Below are 18,983 nucleotides of genomic sequence, written 5' to 3'. Positions count from 1 at the left end.
CCTCAATAGCATACTGACTTCATCAGCAGATTTTTTGGGGGGCGAGGGCACAAATGATGTGACACAACCAGATTCTGTGGTTATCCCCGCTTGTGGTCGACAAGGTGACTAGTAGCTGAATATACAGGTTTGGTCATCTCTAAATTCGGATATAAAAGCCAGGTGACCTCTGACATCAGTACAGTGTTCTCTTCTTAAGCTGGGCATGTCTGGCAAACTAAATTTTTCTGTTCAGTTTAAGCACCTGTGTAAGTCAAATGAAAGAATTGGTCACTGTTCCATAGCTATTCATGCTGTTCTTTCATTCTGATGTTTAGGATCTAAATGTTTGTTAGAAGAAAATGCACATGTGGATACTGAAAGAGTCATTTTAAGCATCAGAGTTTTGAAAATACAGAGGAGAAGTAACAAAGCCTTTAAAATGTATGCATTACAGAATTTCCAGCAAGGGATTGTTGTTTCTCAGTCTCTGTGAGATTTAGATACCTCTCCAGGATGGAATATTGTATTTTGTACTGCTGATCATTAGTCAAAGCTTGTTACAGGTTGCCTTGCTTCCTCAAGTTCCCAATTCACTGCCCATTCAACTGCAATAATAAAAAAACCCTATCTTCTGGACCATTAGTTGCCATTACAGTTTTTTTTCAAAATAAAAAAGAACAAAACGAAGAAAATGGGGAAAAATGACATTTAAGCAGAGCCTTTGTCAAAGAATGTCTTAAACCCCTGTTTACTAGAGCAGCTGTAGGCCAAAGTTACCATGGAAACAGAAAGAATTCAAATAATATTAGCAATAGCATATCTATTATGATACTGCATTAACAATGCTATAGTAAAGGGTCACTTGTGGTTTCATTTACAGGGCTCACATTTTAGTGACTTATCACCAATATTACAGGCAACCAATTAGAAGTAGAAACAAAGGTTCAGTCTTCAATTGGCTTATAATAATATTGGGAGGGAAAAAATATTAAATTTTCATGTCATTAGACAAAAATATTTAATATGTGTAGGAGAGTTTTGAGTTTTTCATATGTAGCAAATTCTTAGTCTTTTCTTATAAATAAAATAATGCTTAGGTCATAAAATGGACTTCATTAGGCATCCAAAAGTACTGACACCAACAGTATAGATGATACAACTAGAACTGGGACATTTTGGGGAGAGGTTATTTGCAAGAAGAATCTATCAGGTCTTGAGCTTGATACCATATATGTATCTTTTCCTGCATTGCTTTTCAGAAATACTGAAAACATGTGCTAAGTAATGTTAGTCCTGTTTTGGGAAATAGGGCTTGAATTCAACTGTTTCTGCCAGATGAATGTGGCTGGTACTGGGTGGTGGAAGAGGAAGAATTGTTCTGATGTGGTTTGTCAGAAGAATAATATTCTTTAAAGAGATTGCCATGGTTTGCCACTTAGGGAGTGGTACTGGTTTATCAAGATTATAAATGCTAAGGTTCTCCCTCTTGTATCCCCTGAATTTAAATGTTTCTTTTTTTGGCAGCCAGGTTCTCACCCTTTTTTTGGTTTGTTTTTTCTTCTTTCCTCTCTCTGTGTACTACTGGCCAAGAAAAGGCAAAAATGAAATTGAAGATTGATTAGGGGTCATAAAGCAATTTTTGACCCTTTAGGTACTGGTTGAAGTATTGACTTGGGTGCTGTCAGGACATAGCCAGTAGTTTCTAGTTGCCAAAGGGTTTAGCCATAAGTTACGTGTTTAACTCAAGTGATATTGGAAAAATTTACCTGACCAATCCATGTGTTGAATAACCTGTTGTACTCACATCTCTAAGGTATATGCAAATAAACATCACAGAATGGTCTAAATTATATCCTATATAAATGCAGGGTAGAGATACTCAAGGAGCTTTTTCTGTGTTTGGCAGAAAAATCTGGCACATGAGATGTGAAAATTTTCCCAAAGCTATATGATGATAATGACTGCACTAGAATGCTTGTATAGCGCTTTGCCTATTACAAAAGCTGTAAAAGCATTAACTAATCCACAACGCAAATTATGTGTTGCAGATGTATCCCTCTGCTGGGAGGAAAGCATATGTGTGTATGAGTGAGGAGGAAAAAGAAAATCTATTAAAGGAGGCTTTATTTGGTCATTGTAAGCTTTATTGCATTTCTTTGACTGTATTTTCATATTTTCTTAACAGAAGATTTTTTTTTTCTAGGAATCTGTTAATGAAATTATAGATTGATGTATGAAAAACATACACTTTTTTCTTTTGAACACAGAAAATCCAATTGTCTTGATTCTGTTTAGAACCAAAGTGAATCTGAGCACTCTAGAATTATTTGAAAGAACAGCAAAGAGTCAGCAAAATATGTCTATCTGAAATGATTTTTTTTTTTTTTTCTTCACAGACTCGGATCTCAAGCTTTCTGGTGCACATAAGCTTGTACACTTTTAAAATGTGGTTTTTACTTTGGTATTCTTTTGCTAGGTAGTAAATTCAAGGTTGGATGATTGCTGTCTTCATCAGCTTTGTCAAGAGCTGATCCTTATCTAGGGTTGACTTGAACCTGGATTTATTAGAATCCTTTAATAGATGCACAGAGGATGCTAAATCTTAAATGCCTGTTACCTCCCAGCACTCTGAAAGCTGTTTGTCTGTGCAGCTGGCCTTTGTGTTGCAAGTGAGTGTATGCACATACACGTATGTGCATGTAAGTGTAGGAATTAAAGATGGTTGCAGTGGGGCTGTTGAGCAGTCTGACAAACAAGGCAGGCCAGTTTTGCTGGTGTGTGCGTACCAGTGATGATTGTCCTCGCTGTTGCCCTCACTGAAGCTGGTGGGGCCAGGCTCCTGTGCTGTCAGGTGTTGGAAACTGGAGCCACAGTGTGCTGCTGCTTCCTTCCCCATCTGTGCTCACAGATACTTGGTGGTTTTGTGCTTCTCAGCCTCTTCTCCAAAAGGAAAGGGAGAGGACCCTATCTGCCTCTGCTACGGGTCATCATAGTTTTGGGACCAGGACTAATTCTGGTTCTATCACACACCTTTCCTGCCTGTTATACCACCTTTGTTGTCATATTACTGGTTTTTTTTTTTTGTTTTTGTTTTTTTTTGTTTGTTTGTTTGTTTGTTTGTTTTTTGTTTTTTTTTTGTTTTTTTTGCTTGTGTGTTTTCCAGTACATTGTTTGTGCAAGTATGCCACCATTTGTTTGAGTTGTTGGAGTTGCATGTTATTTATATACCTCTGCTTAGCCGTATTATAAAGTACTTGTATGTTGTTACAGGTTACACTATTAGTGGCATTGCTGTGTTACAAAAACATCGGCTATTGCCCCTCCATTTTAGTGTGCATATGTATGCGTTCAAGACAAGCAAATGCTAAGTATGTCTTTGGTTACTCCTGCAAAGATGACTCCACTGGCATTCACAGGTGCTCTTTTAGAGGCAGGTTACACAATTGCGCTGTGATCAGTGCTGCCAACCAGTGGCTTTCAGCTGCATGTTACCCTCACCAGTATTGTAGTGTTTGGATCACTAAACAGCAGTAGATGTATCCAAGACCAACTGGCAGCATCTACAGATGCTATGTAGGAAGAGAATCCCTTGGCGGTTTGCAGTGGGAGGTGGGCTAGTGGCTTCTGGGTGTCAAAGCACCCACCCTATGATCCCTATGCATGCTGTCCCAATGATAGAAAAGCTGCTTAAGATGGAGGGAGTGAACGTTGGTGCTATACATCAACACAATATTTGCTTGAATGCTTTTGCCTGTGAACTTCTGAAGGTAGGTGCCACTTTTCCCTGTCGTCTGATCTTGGCTGACACTGTGGCTGGACAGGAGCATGGTCAACTTCTGTTCCTGCCATCAGTGGTGCTTGGGCTTTGCAGTGTTACACTTCTGTGGCTTCAGCGAGCCGACCATACTGTGGTAGAATGAGCCCTGTGTGGGTGAGTGCAAACTGAGACCTATTACGAGAGTCCATTAGTTATAATCACTCAGGCAAAAGGAGCATCATTGCAGACATTGATTTAATGCACAGAGAATCAAAAGGGCAGAAACAAGAATAGGATGGAAAATACTGTGCTTTCCTTACACAGCCGAAAGCATGCATGCAAAAAAATATTTTGAAGAATAGTATGATGGATCTGAGCTCTATAGTTAGACAGTTCCCTCCACTGATAATTTTCTGTCTTTGGTTCTTAAGGGCACATTAATTTATAATATAAATGGATTTCCACACATTAGCTACAGAAAATGTTCTTACCAAACGTTACAAGATTTATTTTTTTCTTTTCTGAAGTCCCTCATTTATTCAAGTAGGGAATAATAGGCTTTTTGGGTGGTGCTATTCAGGAAAAAAAGAATGCTTTTAAGCTGCTCTTGGTATATGAAAGGCATCCGTAAGCTTTATATCTGATACAGAGGTTTTTAGGCTGTTGGCAGGGATTCTCTGTTTTTAAAGGTTTTTCTGTTTGCTGGGTTTTGTGTACTTTCATTTTCCCTTTGAAGTGTGTGGGAGAGTGCAGAAGGGGAAATACTTCATTATGTCCATGAATTATTCAGGTACGGTTCTCAGAGTTAACATTACTTTAAATAGCTCAAGGTCTTTCTTTTTCCTTGAGTATATCTCAGTTTTCATTCTTATGCTGATTGTATGCCATGTTCCTTTGCTGAATACAATTTTGATGAAGTACTATCTTTTGGCAATCTCTAGAAATAATTTCAGACTTGAAATAAGTATTTAATTCTGATCTTTTCCAGCATCAGATATGCAGTGACCCTGAGTAGATACAGGTGAATTGTCACACATATGACTTTACAAAAGAGTCGAATTATTGTCCCTAGAGTGTGTTTTCTATGTGCTCTTGCAAAAACATTGATCTGAAATAGCCCCCCACTTATATTTCTATAGTGAGGAGAAAAAGCAATCTGTAATATTAAATGGTAACATACTGTTACACATGCAATACTGGGCTGTTTTTCTCTGAGAGGGATTTTATAAACCACATTTAGTACATAATTTCAGTGGGGAGGTATGAACACTAAAATGTTATATTTTGAAAAAAAACCCCAACCCCCCAATAAGATATGAAAATCTTTATTTTCGTATGGAACCTGTATTGATTCAGTCTGTATTGAAAGTAGTTAAGAACAGTAACACAGAGGAAGATGATCAGGAAGATGTCTAGAGGCGAACATAGGGTGAAAGGAAAACAAAACAGAACCCAAAGCATTTTTTTGAAAAGTGGGTTTTTAAAATTTTGTTTTTGTGGTTCTAAAAATTACTTTGAAAATCCAGTGATTGCCACAAAATCACTTATGAAATGAGACATGGACTGTTATGTCAGTGGAAAAAAACAGCTTCAAGAAATTATTCCCCTGGATTTTTTAGGGCTTTCCTGATACAGTCTAAAGTGTCAGTGAAGCAGGATTACAGTTTCTCAAGGAGAAATGCATCTGTATACAACATAGAGGATGATGAAGAACAGCGTTTCAGAGAGGGAGGCCTGTGACCAAAGCTCATCTGCTCAGTTGGAATTGCAGCAGTGGCGCATATTTTGCACAGACATGCATCAGAGGAAGCACAGGGACAAAAAGCTTTCCAGGAAAAATAGTTTGCTGAGCAAAGGTGGAAAGCTTGATCAAAAGATACATTAAAGTCAAAATTTAGTCAATATCTTCAAGTTCAGATGATAAAGTGATATCAATGTATGTATAACCCAAGTTAACTTTCAGTGACTTCTGTGAATACGATCTTCAGCCATTTATGTCTGACAGCAATGTTTATGAATTGAGTAATTGCAAATATGTCAGTGCTTCAGTGTTGTAGCTTCATTAAATTGCTTTCTGGACTTCAAGTTCTCAAAGGTCTCGAACAATCTCCAAGCAATAGTCAAGATTTTCTTGCAGTATCACTATAATTTAAGGAAATGGAAATCTCGTCTGCCAGTGTAAAAGAACCCTGAAAAGCACTGGAAAATGCCAGGCTCCAGTGGCAACCTGTGTGTGGATATACAAATTCACTGGTCAGAAAAATACTCTGCATCTCCTTGCTCAGGGAAGCAAAATTTGTCAGGGCTGAATTTCCCTCAAGATATCAGCATAGAAAATGAAAAAGAAACAGGAGTCTTTGAACATCATATTGACTAGGGACTGCATGTTAATTAGAATAAAATTACAAAATAATATCTACAACTCTCCCGAGATGCTGGTAGTGACAGAGAACCTGTGTCTGCTGCCTTCAGAACCTTGCAGTTACTTATTATTTCAATGGTATGGGAGCAAGAAGTCTAGATTAAAAATGTGTGAAAACATCAAGAAATGAATCTTTGGATTGGTGCTATTGATTGCTGTTTCAAATGGACAGATTTGTCACCTAAACCAAATTATTCATCTTGAATTTGCATATTACTTGTAAATATTGAATTCTACATGGATTTACCCTTCTTAGTTTATATATATTGTGCAGTTGATACAGTTTTGCTAGGTCCATTTTGGAATTGAATTGCACTGCTTAACAAAATAATATCCTTTAATGGATTTGTATATTCATATGTATGTTTTATTGTAATTTTTGAATACCAGAGTTGTAAATTTTTAGAGGAGAATACTGTAATTCTGTAAGCAGTAATTTCACCAGGTATTTCTATGTGTAAGTTGATTGTTTGGAATAATAATTAAAAAAGCCAAATAGTAGAGGGGGCTTCCTAAATAAATGTTATTTACTTTTTGTTGTTTGATTAAGCCTAATAGTAGATGAGACCTGGTATGTTGGGCACTTTATATGTATTTGCTACTAAAGCTGCTTTTATTTGTTCCATCTGATTTTAAGTGTTGTAGCATCTGAGCTGGAACAGGTCTAAAAATAATTAAATATTTGACTATTCTGGAAAAGGACTGAAGGGAAGCTGGTAAGAGAGAAAGATGGAGATAGGGAGGGAACTAATGTAGCAAGGAGGCCCCTTTCAGCAACCCTGAGTAAACTTACTCTCCAGATGCACACCCTCTGGGTGACAGGAACTTATGTCTAATACATCTCTATCCCTGTGATGTTTCAGCTGTTTCTGAACTATATCCATACCAAATCATGGTGTATCTTTAGATAATAAAACAATTCTTAGGTCATATTTCTTAAGAATATTGAGAGCATGTGGGCCTGGTTACAACTAAATTGAGTTTTGTGACTTTGTGACAGTGAGCTTTGAGTGAGATGCCTAGCTGTTGGATGAAAACCAGCAGTTCATACTTCTTATTGCTGAAAGAATTTTAAACATGAAAATTATTACTGAAGAGTTACCAATGCAATTCTTCGATTAGCATTCTGTTCTGCTACAGCCATTATCAGTTACCAAAAGCAGCTTGAACTGTTGTACAGATTATGTTTATTTTCTCAGTTCTGTGGTTTGTCCCCTTAATAAACAACAAGTGAACTTCTGGGGAAAGGGTGAGACTGTTTCCTTGGTGGAGGTACTTCTGAGAAGAATAAACCTGAGAGCTTTTCATTGTCACTTTATCTTGCCTACTTTGTTGGTACAGTTGAAGAGGCTGTAGGAAAGGGAAGGCAAGGGGGTTGCAGGTGCATTGGGAAGGTAGCTTCGAGCTCTCAGCTCATGTGGACAAACAGATATTGCTGTAAGGAGCAGGGTGCACATCAACCCCAAAGGACAGAGAGGATAGATGGAGCATGGTTTGCCTCTGCTCTGAAGGTTATTGGAAGCGAAGACCTGACTGAAAAACAATAATATTGTAGTGGGAGAGTTGTCTACAATTTTTTTCCTTTTGGTCCATCTTACCTGGTGGAGTTTATTCAGTTTAGAAAACTGTGGTTCTGTTCGGTTGTGTTTGTTTTTCCCAGTCTAATAGAATCTGTTTTTTGATGAAGACTGTGAATCACTATGTTTTTGCAGGAAGTCTCCCAAGATTTCAGACCACATGTAAGTTACCGCACAAGATGTAGGAGATGCTTAGTCATGCTCGTTACTACTGGTATGGCTCATCAGAGGATGCTTAGCATTAATATCGGTATGGGTTCAGTTAATCAACTGTAATATACATGACAATTTTAAGGTACAGAACAAACTTGTGTACTTCAACCTTTTTACTTTTTGCCTCTAGTGGCATGAAAACCTTTTTGGTGTTGCTTAAAAATTGCAGGGTTTGTTCTGGACTTTGTCACCAAAATGCTTTTCTTACATTTAATAAAACAGTATATAGACTAGGTATGTTGCGTATTCTCTAAGTAGTCTAATATACCATTTGATCAAGCTCAAGTGCATAATAATGTCTGAATTTAAAAAGGGAGTAAAAACCCCAAAACTGTTCCTTTGTTTGGACATCATTTCCTTGTGTTCATCTGCTCTTAATTTGCCATAGTTATTGATTCTCCATCTGAAATACAGCTGGTAATAACCGTTAGACTGAAGATACTTTAGTCATACCAGGCAGTACTCTTGGAATTTGTGAAAAAGAACAGAGAACAAATCTTCGAAGTGTCTTGCTGCTACTATTTTGAAAGATATTGAGGTATTGAAGGATACACATAAGTCCTAAATGAGATTTTCAATCTTCAGTGTTTCACTAGCTCCAATGGTGATTCAAAAGTTATTTAAGATTTAGGTTATCTCTAACACTGAACAATGTGCATTGTGCCATTTAATAGAGCACACATTTTCTTAAAAATTTTTAGTAAACCAGTTTTAGTTTGGGTTTAAGTGTTCAGGCATATCCAGACTAGAGAAGTTTGTGTCTATGTAAGCATCAGGTACCTGACAGAATGTATCTGCATATTGCATTTTCATGTTTCATTTTTATGTTTTTATATTGTATAGTAATAAATAATTTGATTATTGAACATCTACATTTTTGCTGGCATGAGGGAAAGAAACAGTCACTATGGCGAAGGCTTGTCAGGAGCTCTTTGAGTTAAGATACAGGGAATAAGATGATACGTGTTTGATGTCACTCTGATATTCATGTGATGTGTATTTTCTTCCTGTACAGTGCTGCTCACTGCTTGTGTGGAGGTCTCTGCACTTGACAATTGTCATTTTCTGTGTGTGGCATCTGTAGGTATAGCAACAGCATTAGCCGTGGGTTCTGTATCTCAGAAGAGGTTTTCTTGTGTTCGTGGTAAGTCAGGGAAAGAATACAAGAAAAAGTCCTTGTGTTGCCTGCATGTTGTTTGTGGAAGAGTATAAAATAGAATTTGAAAAAATAATTACTCAAAAGGGTTGAATAGGTTGTGGGTGTGAATAAGCATGGTTATCTAGTAAGGATGGGTAATTCTTCAAAGAATCATAAGGACCATTAAAAAAATAGGATTGGCACTGAAGTCAGGGAGAGCTTTTGCTAGTTTAATGTATACTCCTGTTATGTTTATCTACTTTCTGTACATCAGATTGCTATACCTCACAGACATCTCAATGTCTCTTTGGGATGATCACCTGTTGTCTTCTACACAGAATTCCAGTGTTCTGTGGGTTACATTTGTTCTGGGAGCATGTGAGATGTGTGGGGTGCCAGCACCTTATGCAGGATCTACTGACTTTTTTTGCTGTGAACAAACCGAAGAATTAAGCCTGTTGCAATATCACTTGCAGATTTGCAAACAAAATGCCAGCTGGAGAATGCATGAATTATCTTTGATTGTGACTTGTTGGTGACTTACACTATCAGGTCAAAAGAAATGACTATAGAATGAAATACACATGGAAAGAAAATGGAGAATCTCTTTTAATACATTGACTATAGCAGCTTTATGTTGGTAGAAAAAAATTGGAAAATGAGGCAATAAGGCAAAGTTGCCTGTGGTGAGTGTAGGAAAGTGTACAAAAAAAAGTGAACTGTCCCAGTGTGGGTTGCCTTCTCCATGCTGCTGTTTCTCCCTGGATGGTAGAGAGGAGAGGTTTTCTTCAGCTGGGGCTCCCTGCATGCAGCTCTATACCCCATTGGCAGTGCGTCTTCTCCGAGACTGACTGTCATTCCTGTGTTTGGCTACAGGCACTGGTTGTCCAGGTAGGGCTTTGCAAAGACTGAGCTGAACACCGTTTCATGACCTCAAACAAAGCCTAAATAGTGATATTGCTGTACTCTGATTTTACAGAGTAAAGATGTCTACCTGAGACATAACTAGTCGTTTTATCCTTCAAGAAGCTAATCCCGTAGGGAAAAACACAGTGCAAAAAGCTACTACTTTGCTCTATTTTGATTGCAAACCCCCCACCCCTTTTTGACTTTCCAGAGGATACATTGAACAAGCCTGCCTTAGCTGTCCCTGGTTAAAACTTGGGAAACAAATTGAATCACAAAAAGGGAATGGGGACCTGAGCAACCACATTTAGTCAGGCTTTCTTTGTCTGTGTAAGCCTTTGCCACCCACCGTAATACTTAAAAATTCATAAATTGATCATTCATGCCTGAATTTCCTGTTTATCATAAATTTGTGTCTCTTTATCCCTTGGATAAATAGAACAGTAAATCTCTCTTCAGAGTATATTGGTAAGGGCAGGCAGTGCTTAGAATTCCAAAATTTAATGAAAAACAAGTACTGATACTTTTATGTTGTGCTAAAAATAATATTTTTATGCTTCATAAAAAGTTATTATTAAACTTTGAAGACAAAACCCCATCATTCAACAGCACAAAAAAAAAAGAGTTATATAGATGGTATTATTTGTACTTTGGGGTTTCTTTTTTTAAATATTCAAGATCCTGTAAAAACAACAAATGGTGATGGATACATTTCTAGTCAGACAGTTGTTTCATCCATTTTTCACCGGTCCAATGTTAGCAGAAATATTTTTTGTAGCTCCTGCTTAAACATATTTCCCAGATCTAATTGCTCATTATTTTGTGCAGAACAGTTTGATTAACACATCTGTCTAAATGATGCCTTTTTTTTTTTTTTTTTATTATGTATTAGGATGTTTTGAATAACTTGGGTTCCTGTGAGTTGGATGAAGATGACCTAATGCTTGACTTGGAGTTCCTAGAAGAACATCACCATCGTTCTGGTAAGTCAGATAAATACTGAATATTTTCAGCAAGATATTATGATTCTAGAAATATAATATAAATGTACTCAGTGTAATTGTTTGGAAATAAAAAAGTAATTTTTTTGGAAGGGAAAAAGTAGTATGCATTTTGTAGTGTTGTTTCTAAATGTGTTTGCCATGTTTGCCATTTAACAGAAAGATACTTTTTATAGTGCATTTGGATTTCGTATGGTCAGTTATGAAAAGGAAGTGATGTTTACAGCTACAGAAGAATTCCAGCACCAAGGGCAGGCACATCTGATTTTCTAGATACTTAAAACAACTGCTGCCTACCCCAGGCAGTTACGAAAAAGACCACTGCTGATATAATTGTGAGACTGTTTTGTGTGTGCTGGAATAATATGCTTCCAATAAAAAGGGTTTGACTTGAGACATGAGTGTAACTTAATCCTTTCTCTCATGGTTGGTAAGGCACTGTGGCACTGCCTTGATTAATAGCAGTAACCAAGGTCAAATCATGGTGTGTTCAGAATGATTTTATAGTAGGATTATATAAGGTCTTGGTAAGTCGTGGCACCTGCAGTGGGGAATCCTGCATTTCCTTTGGCTGTGATGTGGGACAGCGTAGGCCTAGTCCATGAACAGGAAGAAAGTCCTGCTAACTCCACAGGGTTTGGAGAGACTTAAAATGTATGTGAGGTTTGTAGATAACAGAGCTCTGAGTCTGTACTCTGTTGTGATGCTCTGTTATGGCAGTGACGTGCTTTTAAGCAGCAGTAATGTTCACCCTCTCTTCTACCTGCTGTTTTCTGACCCCTCTTTCTTCACCCACTGACATAGGTAACTGTAGTGCGCGTTGTTACACACTCGTGTGGAAGTGGCGTTCATGAGACATGTGCCTGTCGGTGTGCACCATCTTCAGTTCTGGTCTCCACTTTGATGCACATTTAGCAATGGTTACAGAGAAACTGCTTGAATTATGCTTCTGTTTCAAATGTTCTGTGTATGATAATTCTGTGCATATATTTGAGTTATCTGAATTATATCTATGATAATTCTATTTAACCATTATATTGTACTTTTTAAATCTGTTTGCATATCCACTTACAGGATAAAACATCCGTTCCATTTTATTTGGTAGTGAGCAAAGTAGAGAGTATGGAAGGTTGTAGCGGCAATATGTGCGTGATCATAATGTCCTAAATTACTGGGAGCTAGAATGCAACAAATAAACTGTACAGAAAAGGCCCTTTCCAGCCAGTACTGAATAACTCTCTTACTCTGGTTACAAAAAGTCAACTCATGGATGAAGAAATGTGGGTCAAAAAGCTTCAAAAGCAAGCATTACATTTTATAAGAAATCATAGTGTCTTAGACTTGTTCATTCCCTGGACTTGTTGGAAACAAATTAATTGGCAGAATCATTTTCCATAAATAAACTTCCCTAACATGTTGCTCTTACCCTCACCTGTGTTTTCCTTCTTTTTTATATTTATAAAACATTGAGTTAACAGTGATGTAAAAGTTATGTCCAGTACATTATTATAAAGATTTGGAGCAGCTTCTGGAACAGCTAAGTTCATAATGTCCAAATGACATTATATTTGATAGAAAAGTAATTAAGATAGAGATGTGATATGACACATAATCTTTCTGTTCTTGGCTCATCATCCAGAGCAAATGAGATCCTTTTAAAACAGAAAGATCTCTTCTGGAAGTCTAAGTTATCAACACTACTGTGACTATTTGTAGTGCAATAAAAATCCTCTTGATGTTCTAAATACTGATGCTGATTATTGCATTTATTTGGTTAAGACCATCAGTTCTAAAGCCATATTACAATTTGCTTGTGCTCCACTTTGTCTCTTTATAAGGAATTCTGTGGGGAATTACTACAGAGGGCAATGTTCCAAAACAAGTTCCGTTCAGTATTTTAACAAATATATTGAAATATGAAGAGGTGTAATTGGAAAAAAATTCAGTTCTTTGGATGTTAGAAGTATAACTACTGAATCAGGCAAGTTCCTATTCTTCAAGACCTATGAAAATCTCTAAAATGATAAGTTACATGAGTACAAGGGCTAACATCATGTCTTTGACTTGAATATCACAATATTCCTTGGTTAGGAGGCTGTGTGCAGCAAGACGTATCATTGAAGCATAGAAATTCTGACTTGTAGTGCCACAGTTAATAAATACAATTGATAGTTTGGTTAATGGCAAATTGAAAAAGTCTCTTAACTGCCGTTAGGAGCTCTAGATTTTTAGAGACTAGACTTTTTAGAGACTTGTTAGTTAAGGCCCAATTTACAATAGCTTCTGCTTTTAACTGCTGTGGTTGAAGAGTATTTGCTAGGGTAAGGATATGTGGTTTTGACTTTCTACAGAAGTTGACAATATAATAATAAATTAACAAAATAATTGTATCGAACTACCATAATTTTAGTGACCACTTATGAATTGAAAATAAGATACTATTGGAAGGATTTCTGGGAGAAATGGCTATTAAGGAGTGAGTTTTAAAAAATGAGCTAGGAGCCAATTGGCAGGCAAGGAGACATTGTTCCAGAAAGTGTAATGCTGTATTAATTAAAACATTAAAGCTAGAAACACTCTGTTATCTCTTTCATTGTTTGTGATTTTTTTTTTTTTTAATTTATTACTTCAACTCTTTTTTTACTTGTGCTCTTATTCTGTCCTCTCAGCTTTTTCCTAATGAGCTGGTTGCCCTCCAGCAGCAACCTCATGAAACAGGGTTTCTGCAAAAAGGCACTATGAACCCTGATGAGTACTGGAAAAATAAAAAATATCCCTAACTTTTTCTTTAACCATGCAATTCACTATAACGAGATACCTGCAAACTTTATGCTTCTATTTTCAATGTAGATTTCTGTGCCCTGCTAGTCTTAGCACAGCTACAGAAGACTGGAATTCCCTCATTCCTGACCTTCTGTCCATAAATGAGTTTACTGCATTAATTTACTACTTTTGCGTCTGTTTTAAAGGCTTTATTGCCAAGATAAAGAATGTAAGACAGATATTTCATTATCCCACCTAACACAATTGTTTTGAAATTTAATAAAATAATATTTATATACTACTTGGTGAGTGGAGAGCACTACTGCATACAAATGCAAAATATTAATCAACTTGATTTGCTGAGATTTTTGCATACTGCTCTTAAGCTGGAATGTTTAAAACTAAGCATAATATGACATACATGATGAGCCTTGAGGGTGCCTTTTTATTACTCCAAGTAAATTAGACTTTTAAAATATGCTACAGCGTTGATTTCCTGTTGTAAAATAATGAAGTTAGTGGTTTCTGTAGCGGGAAGCCATTGCTGGTTTATAGAAAGTGACAGAATTAATTTAATCTCATTCATTTTCCTTTTCCCTGGTGAAACATGACGTATATGATTCCAAGTATTGATTACTCAAATGTATAAGGAAGACCTTTATATTCAGTGATATAAGCAGTGTGGAATTTATTCAAGTAATGCACATTAATGTGGGTGAGTTTTGTGCTTGTGCTGTGCCATAGCCTATTGAAAAACCAAATACTTGGTTTTGTATGGTTAGTGTTGTCACTAAATCATGACTGCAGTAATAGTAGCCTTTTCTAAAAGTTCACAAAGGCATAGATATCCAAGGTCTTTTGTAATTTCTTAACTATTTGCCATAGGTGTCATAAAACTGATACTCCGGTATCTTTCTAGACAGATGTATGTTTGTAGCTGGGATTTGTAGTGAGTGGTCCATCTGAAGTCGGGGGGACTGCTCATGGTGCCGAATATTGAACACATGCGTGTGTCATCTCCCCATCAGGCTCCACGCTACGCAGTGACTATTCACAAGTGCAATATTGATTAGCTGTGTACTCAGACTGGCCTGCCACATCCATCATGTTGTTGCTTGAATGCTTGCGGAATAGTTTTGAATAATGTAGCTCCCTATAATTTTTGGAAGAGATTTGTCTTCAGCCGGAGCTTTAGCCATTTTTGATTTAATGCCTCAGCCTCATCTGTAAAGCAGCGATCCAACATATATATAAAGCGTAGTTATTTCACCCAGCATATTTCAGAATTGAAATTATTTGCCTTATTTTCTGGAAAAAAAAAGAATTTAAAGTGGAGATATGAAAGCGTACTTTAGCATCCATCTAAATATTGTTCATCTCCTAAAACCCAAACAGTTTCAGGGATAGGGCACATTTTGTTCAAACCTAAGACAATCTCTGCTAGAAGCTTTTTAAGTGTGTGCTTAATTCTATGAATGTGGTAGTACATGCTTTGGTACTTGCTCAAGGTTTATGAATAAAAACAGTATATGTGACTTGCCAAAATGACTTTTGACATCCTGGCAATGACGCTTATATGCCCTATATATGTTTTCTTCTATTTGTGGTTGTTGAGAAGGAAAGGCCTGTTCTTGGTATAGCTTTATGTTAATATAACTGAAAGGAATGAACATGTGAAGTTCTGATATAGTAGTATCACTCTTATGATGTAACGCTTGTGTATACCTAATAAAAACCAGAAAAATGGTTATTAAATAGATGCTCTTTATGTTTAAAATGTAATGCTGTGATATAGTGTCTACTTAGCACTGTCAGTAATGAGCAGGGAGAGGCACATCTTTGTGAAGTGGTTGGAAAGTGTGGGCTCTGACCATCGTTATGTGTTTGTATTATGTAGTTTTTATTTAGTGCACATTAGTGAGATCCAAAACAGTGCTTTGGGCTAGAGTACTATATAACAATACAAATATTTGCTTTTTCACTGAAAAAAAAAAATAAAAAATATTTGATGGATAGCTCTATGGGTTTTGCAGACTTCGTAGGGCAAGGTAGAAATAGTGTTTTGTTTTTTGAGATGGATGCACAATTCAAACATAGTTATTTAAAAGTCAAATTACAGTCAACATATCAGATGTTGATCTTCTAGCAATATATTTACATAAGCTATTAGCAGCCTCACCAACAAAAGTGCACTTTTTTTTTTAAAGTAAAAGTCAGGAATTTTTGTTGTATTTCTTTTAAATTCAGATAGCCTGCAGATCAGTTGCCATCAGTAGCCAGCCAAGTGTTGGTGTAATGACCCAATGATATTAATTAGGTAGTTGCTGAGTTATTTTGAATGTGATGAGCAAACTGTGTGAAAATTCTGTGGTGGGTTTGGAACTCTTCCTGTGTCTATTAATTAAATGTACTAATTATTTTTATTAATTTTTTAATGGAGGGTAGGAGTGCTGAGCTGAGTTGAAACCACTTCAGTGTTTTGGGGAGGTTTTTTTGTTTTGTTTTGTCTTTTTTTTCACCAGGAGTAGGACAAATACAAATGCTATTAAAGTACAAAAAAAAAAATCAGTGCTGGTAGTGGGTCATTACCACAGGTAGTTACAAACTGTAAAACAGAAAGAAATTTGCTTGCTTTTGAAATGTGAAACTTCACCTAAATGTAATGAGGAAATAGAGAAATATGCTGTATTTAGAAGTTACACTACTTGTTTTGACAGCAAAACACTGAAAGCCAGCCCTTTAGCTATCGTGGATCAGCTGGGATTCATTGAAGCCAAAAGCATTAACTGTTGGCATGCCCGAAGCAGGGGGGTTGCAGGATGCCTTCTTTGGTGATGGGGCCAGTCCTCCCAGCCAAGGGTGGCTCTTGTCAGAAGCCATCAGTTTCTGCGGAGGGCAGCGTGCCTGGGCAGTGAGCTCTGGCACGAGCACTGCTCTTGTCTGGTTAGATGGTACCTTGTTTTGTCAGGCAGTGTCACTGGCACAGAAACTCAAAAGGGGCAAATGGCACTTGCTGGATGTTTTCCCGAGATTTCTAGCAAAGCAGACCTCCTGCTCCCAAGCAGAAGTTGTCTTCAAGTGTTCGTGTAATCCATTTATGTTTGTTAGTGCAAGAAAAACAGATTTTTCAGTGTTTTTAATTTGCCTTTAAATAGAGAATAGGAAAAAAAGAACCCAAATATGTATTTTTTTGTCAGTCAACAGCTTAGAACCAGAGAAGAGATACTTAGGTAATTTGAATGTTTTACTTTACTCATTAATGTATCGTTGGCAGCAAATTATGTTTCTGTGTTTAAAAACAACGACATATTTTGATTTTTAATTGGAACTGGGCATGCAACTCCTTGAACTTTTTTGAAAGCTTCACCATTCCCAGATGCCCCCTTTAGAGATGTATACATTACAGAACAGGTTAAACTAGGGCAGCATCCCTTCAGTTTTCTGCTTGAAATGTGTCATAACAGTTCAGTTTATATTTACAGGTTTTGAACAAAATAAAGATTGTGATGGTAAAGTAACAGAGCTTTGTCTCTCTGTCAAAAAGGCACTTGGTAGCGTCTTGCATTATCCTTACAGATTCTGGACAATAAGATAATAAAAAAAGTAAGCAGTATTAACTGTAGCAAAAGCTGATTAATTACACCACGAAGGATATTCTAATAGCAATTAAAGTGGGAAGTTCATGTTAGTTTTTAGTTTTGCAAGGGAAAAAGGCTCACTGAGTAAATGCTTGCTATTCATCTGTGAAGCTTCTTGTGAAGGGAGAGCAGCACAAGCCAGAACTGTGGCCTGATTTCACACATACATCCAACTTCCATCATGGCTTTCAAATATAGAACGGAGAGTCACACGCAGCTAGTTTCTCCGTAGCTAGAAAAGTTAGAAACAGAGGGATTTTTGTATTTTCAGAATGACTTCTTGTACTAAGCTACACATTTTCCCCGAAGCATTGTTTAATAAATCTGACACAGTAATGGAGTAACTTAAGGTCTGCAGGGAAATAAAATAAAATTTGTCATCTTTTAAACTCTTTTAACACTGATCTACAGCTTCTGAAAGAGCACTGGGCATGGGGGAAATGGATTTTTGTGGGCTTTGCAGTGAAAGAATAGGTAGCATTATCAAATGAAAATAGCATGTTTGTGTTAGTCAAAAATAACCATTGCATGCTTGTGGCTAGGTGTGTTCTTAGAAGTGTTGATGCTTAAGTTACTGAAAGTAAGGAGAAGAAGAAATAATGTCTAGAGAAGGAGTATTAAATTGGAATGAAACTAAATAGAAATCATAGGCTACTATAAAGTTAGTCTTCCAGCATTCTGGAGCCATATTCTGGGAAAGTACTACTAAACTGAGAGTCCGAGTCCTGTTTCTGTTCTGTTATTTATGTAGGTGAATGGTGTAATCTTAATCCAATTTTAAATGAGGAAAAATCCCTCCAGAACTGCTACCAATTTAACTTTATCTTAAAAGACTTCATGTGTTTTACTTGAAAAGTTGAGTTGCGAATGAGCCTAGCTGATGAGCCACAGGAGGCGTGTAGCACTAGCTTCTAGTTGTGCTTCCTTCAGAATATGTTTAAAACATGTCTGAGATACAGATAATTGGCCTGTGCTGAATATTCTCAATGGATCAAGGAAAATACTCAGTTTCTTGAGCGAATTAGATTTGGCTCTTTTTTTGGTGTGAAGAGCAGTGAAGGATTGCTGTGTTCAAATGGTGGATATATGTTAGATTCCTTTCTGGCTGATAAAAATTTTATTACTGATACGTACTTGTAAATCCTATTCAGTTAAATGGAGCAGTTAGAAGATCAGCATCACAGAACATCACAGCCATGATATAGATGCCAAGAGGTTTTTTCTTGATAAATAGACAAGAGGGGCAAAAGAGCAGCCCTGAACTCCAGGGTCATGAAAGAATACTTTGAGTGAGATGCATTTATATGGTTATCATGGAGCAATTAGACTCAGAGTCTCTATCTCAATTTCCTGCTCTTTCATAATTATAGTGTGACGTTTAGTTACAAATCCTCATTCATATTGGTATGCTCAGCCACCATTTACTGAAAGAACCAGGACAGTAATTAAATTAGACACACTGCCTTTCTTTATTCCTTTGATTTTATACATACATTGAGATCAAATATCTTTTTTAATAATATCTGCAAGCAGAAAATAAAAGTAACCATAAACATTATGACAAATCAAAGCATACCATCCTGTTT

At 36.8% G+C, this 18,983-nt stretch overlaps 1 protein-coding gene across 1 annotated transcript in view; it reads left to right on the top strand.

Annotated features, from left to right (window-relative positions):
- Positions 1-18,983, top strand: part of LOC141960443 (serine-rich coiled-coil domain-containing protein 1-like) — a 133,959-nt gene that overhangs the window by 78,528 nt on the left and 36,448 nt on the right. The window contains exon 5 of the mRNA XM_074905942.1: positions 10,888-10,978. Coding sequence (XP_074762043.1) covers positions 10,888-10,978 — 91 coding nt within the window. The remainder of the gene's footprint in view (positions 1-10,887; positions 10,979-18,983) is intronic.

This window comes from Athene noctua, chromosome 4, assembly GCF_965140245.1.
Source record: "Athene noctua chromosome 4, bAthNoc1.hap1.1, whole genome shotgun sequence".
NCBI classification, from domain to species: Eukaryota; Metazoa; Chordata; class Aves; order Strigiformes; family Strigidae; genus Athene; species Athene noctua.
Note: the sequence above shows the minus strand (reverse complement) of the source record. Positions and strands in the feature narration are given on the sequence as shown.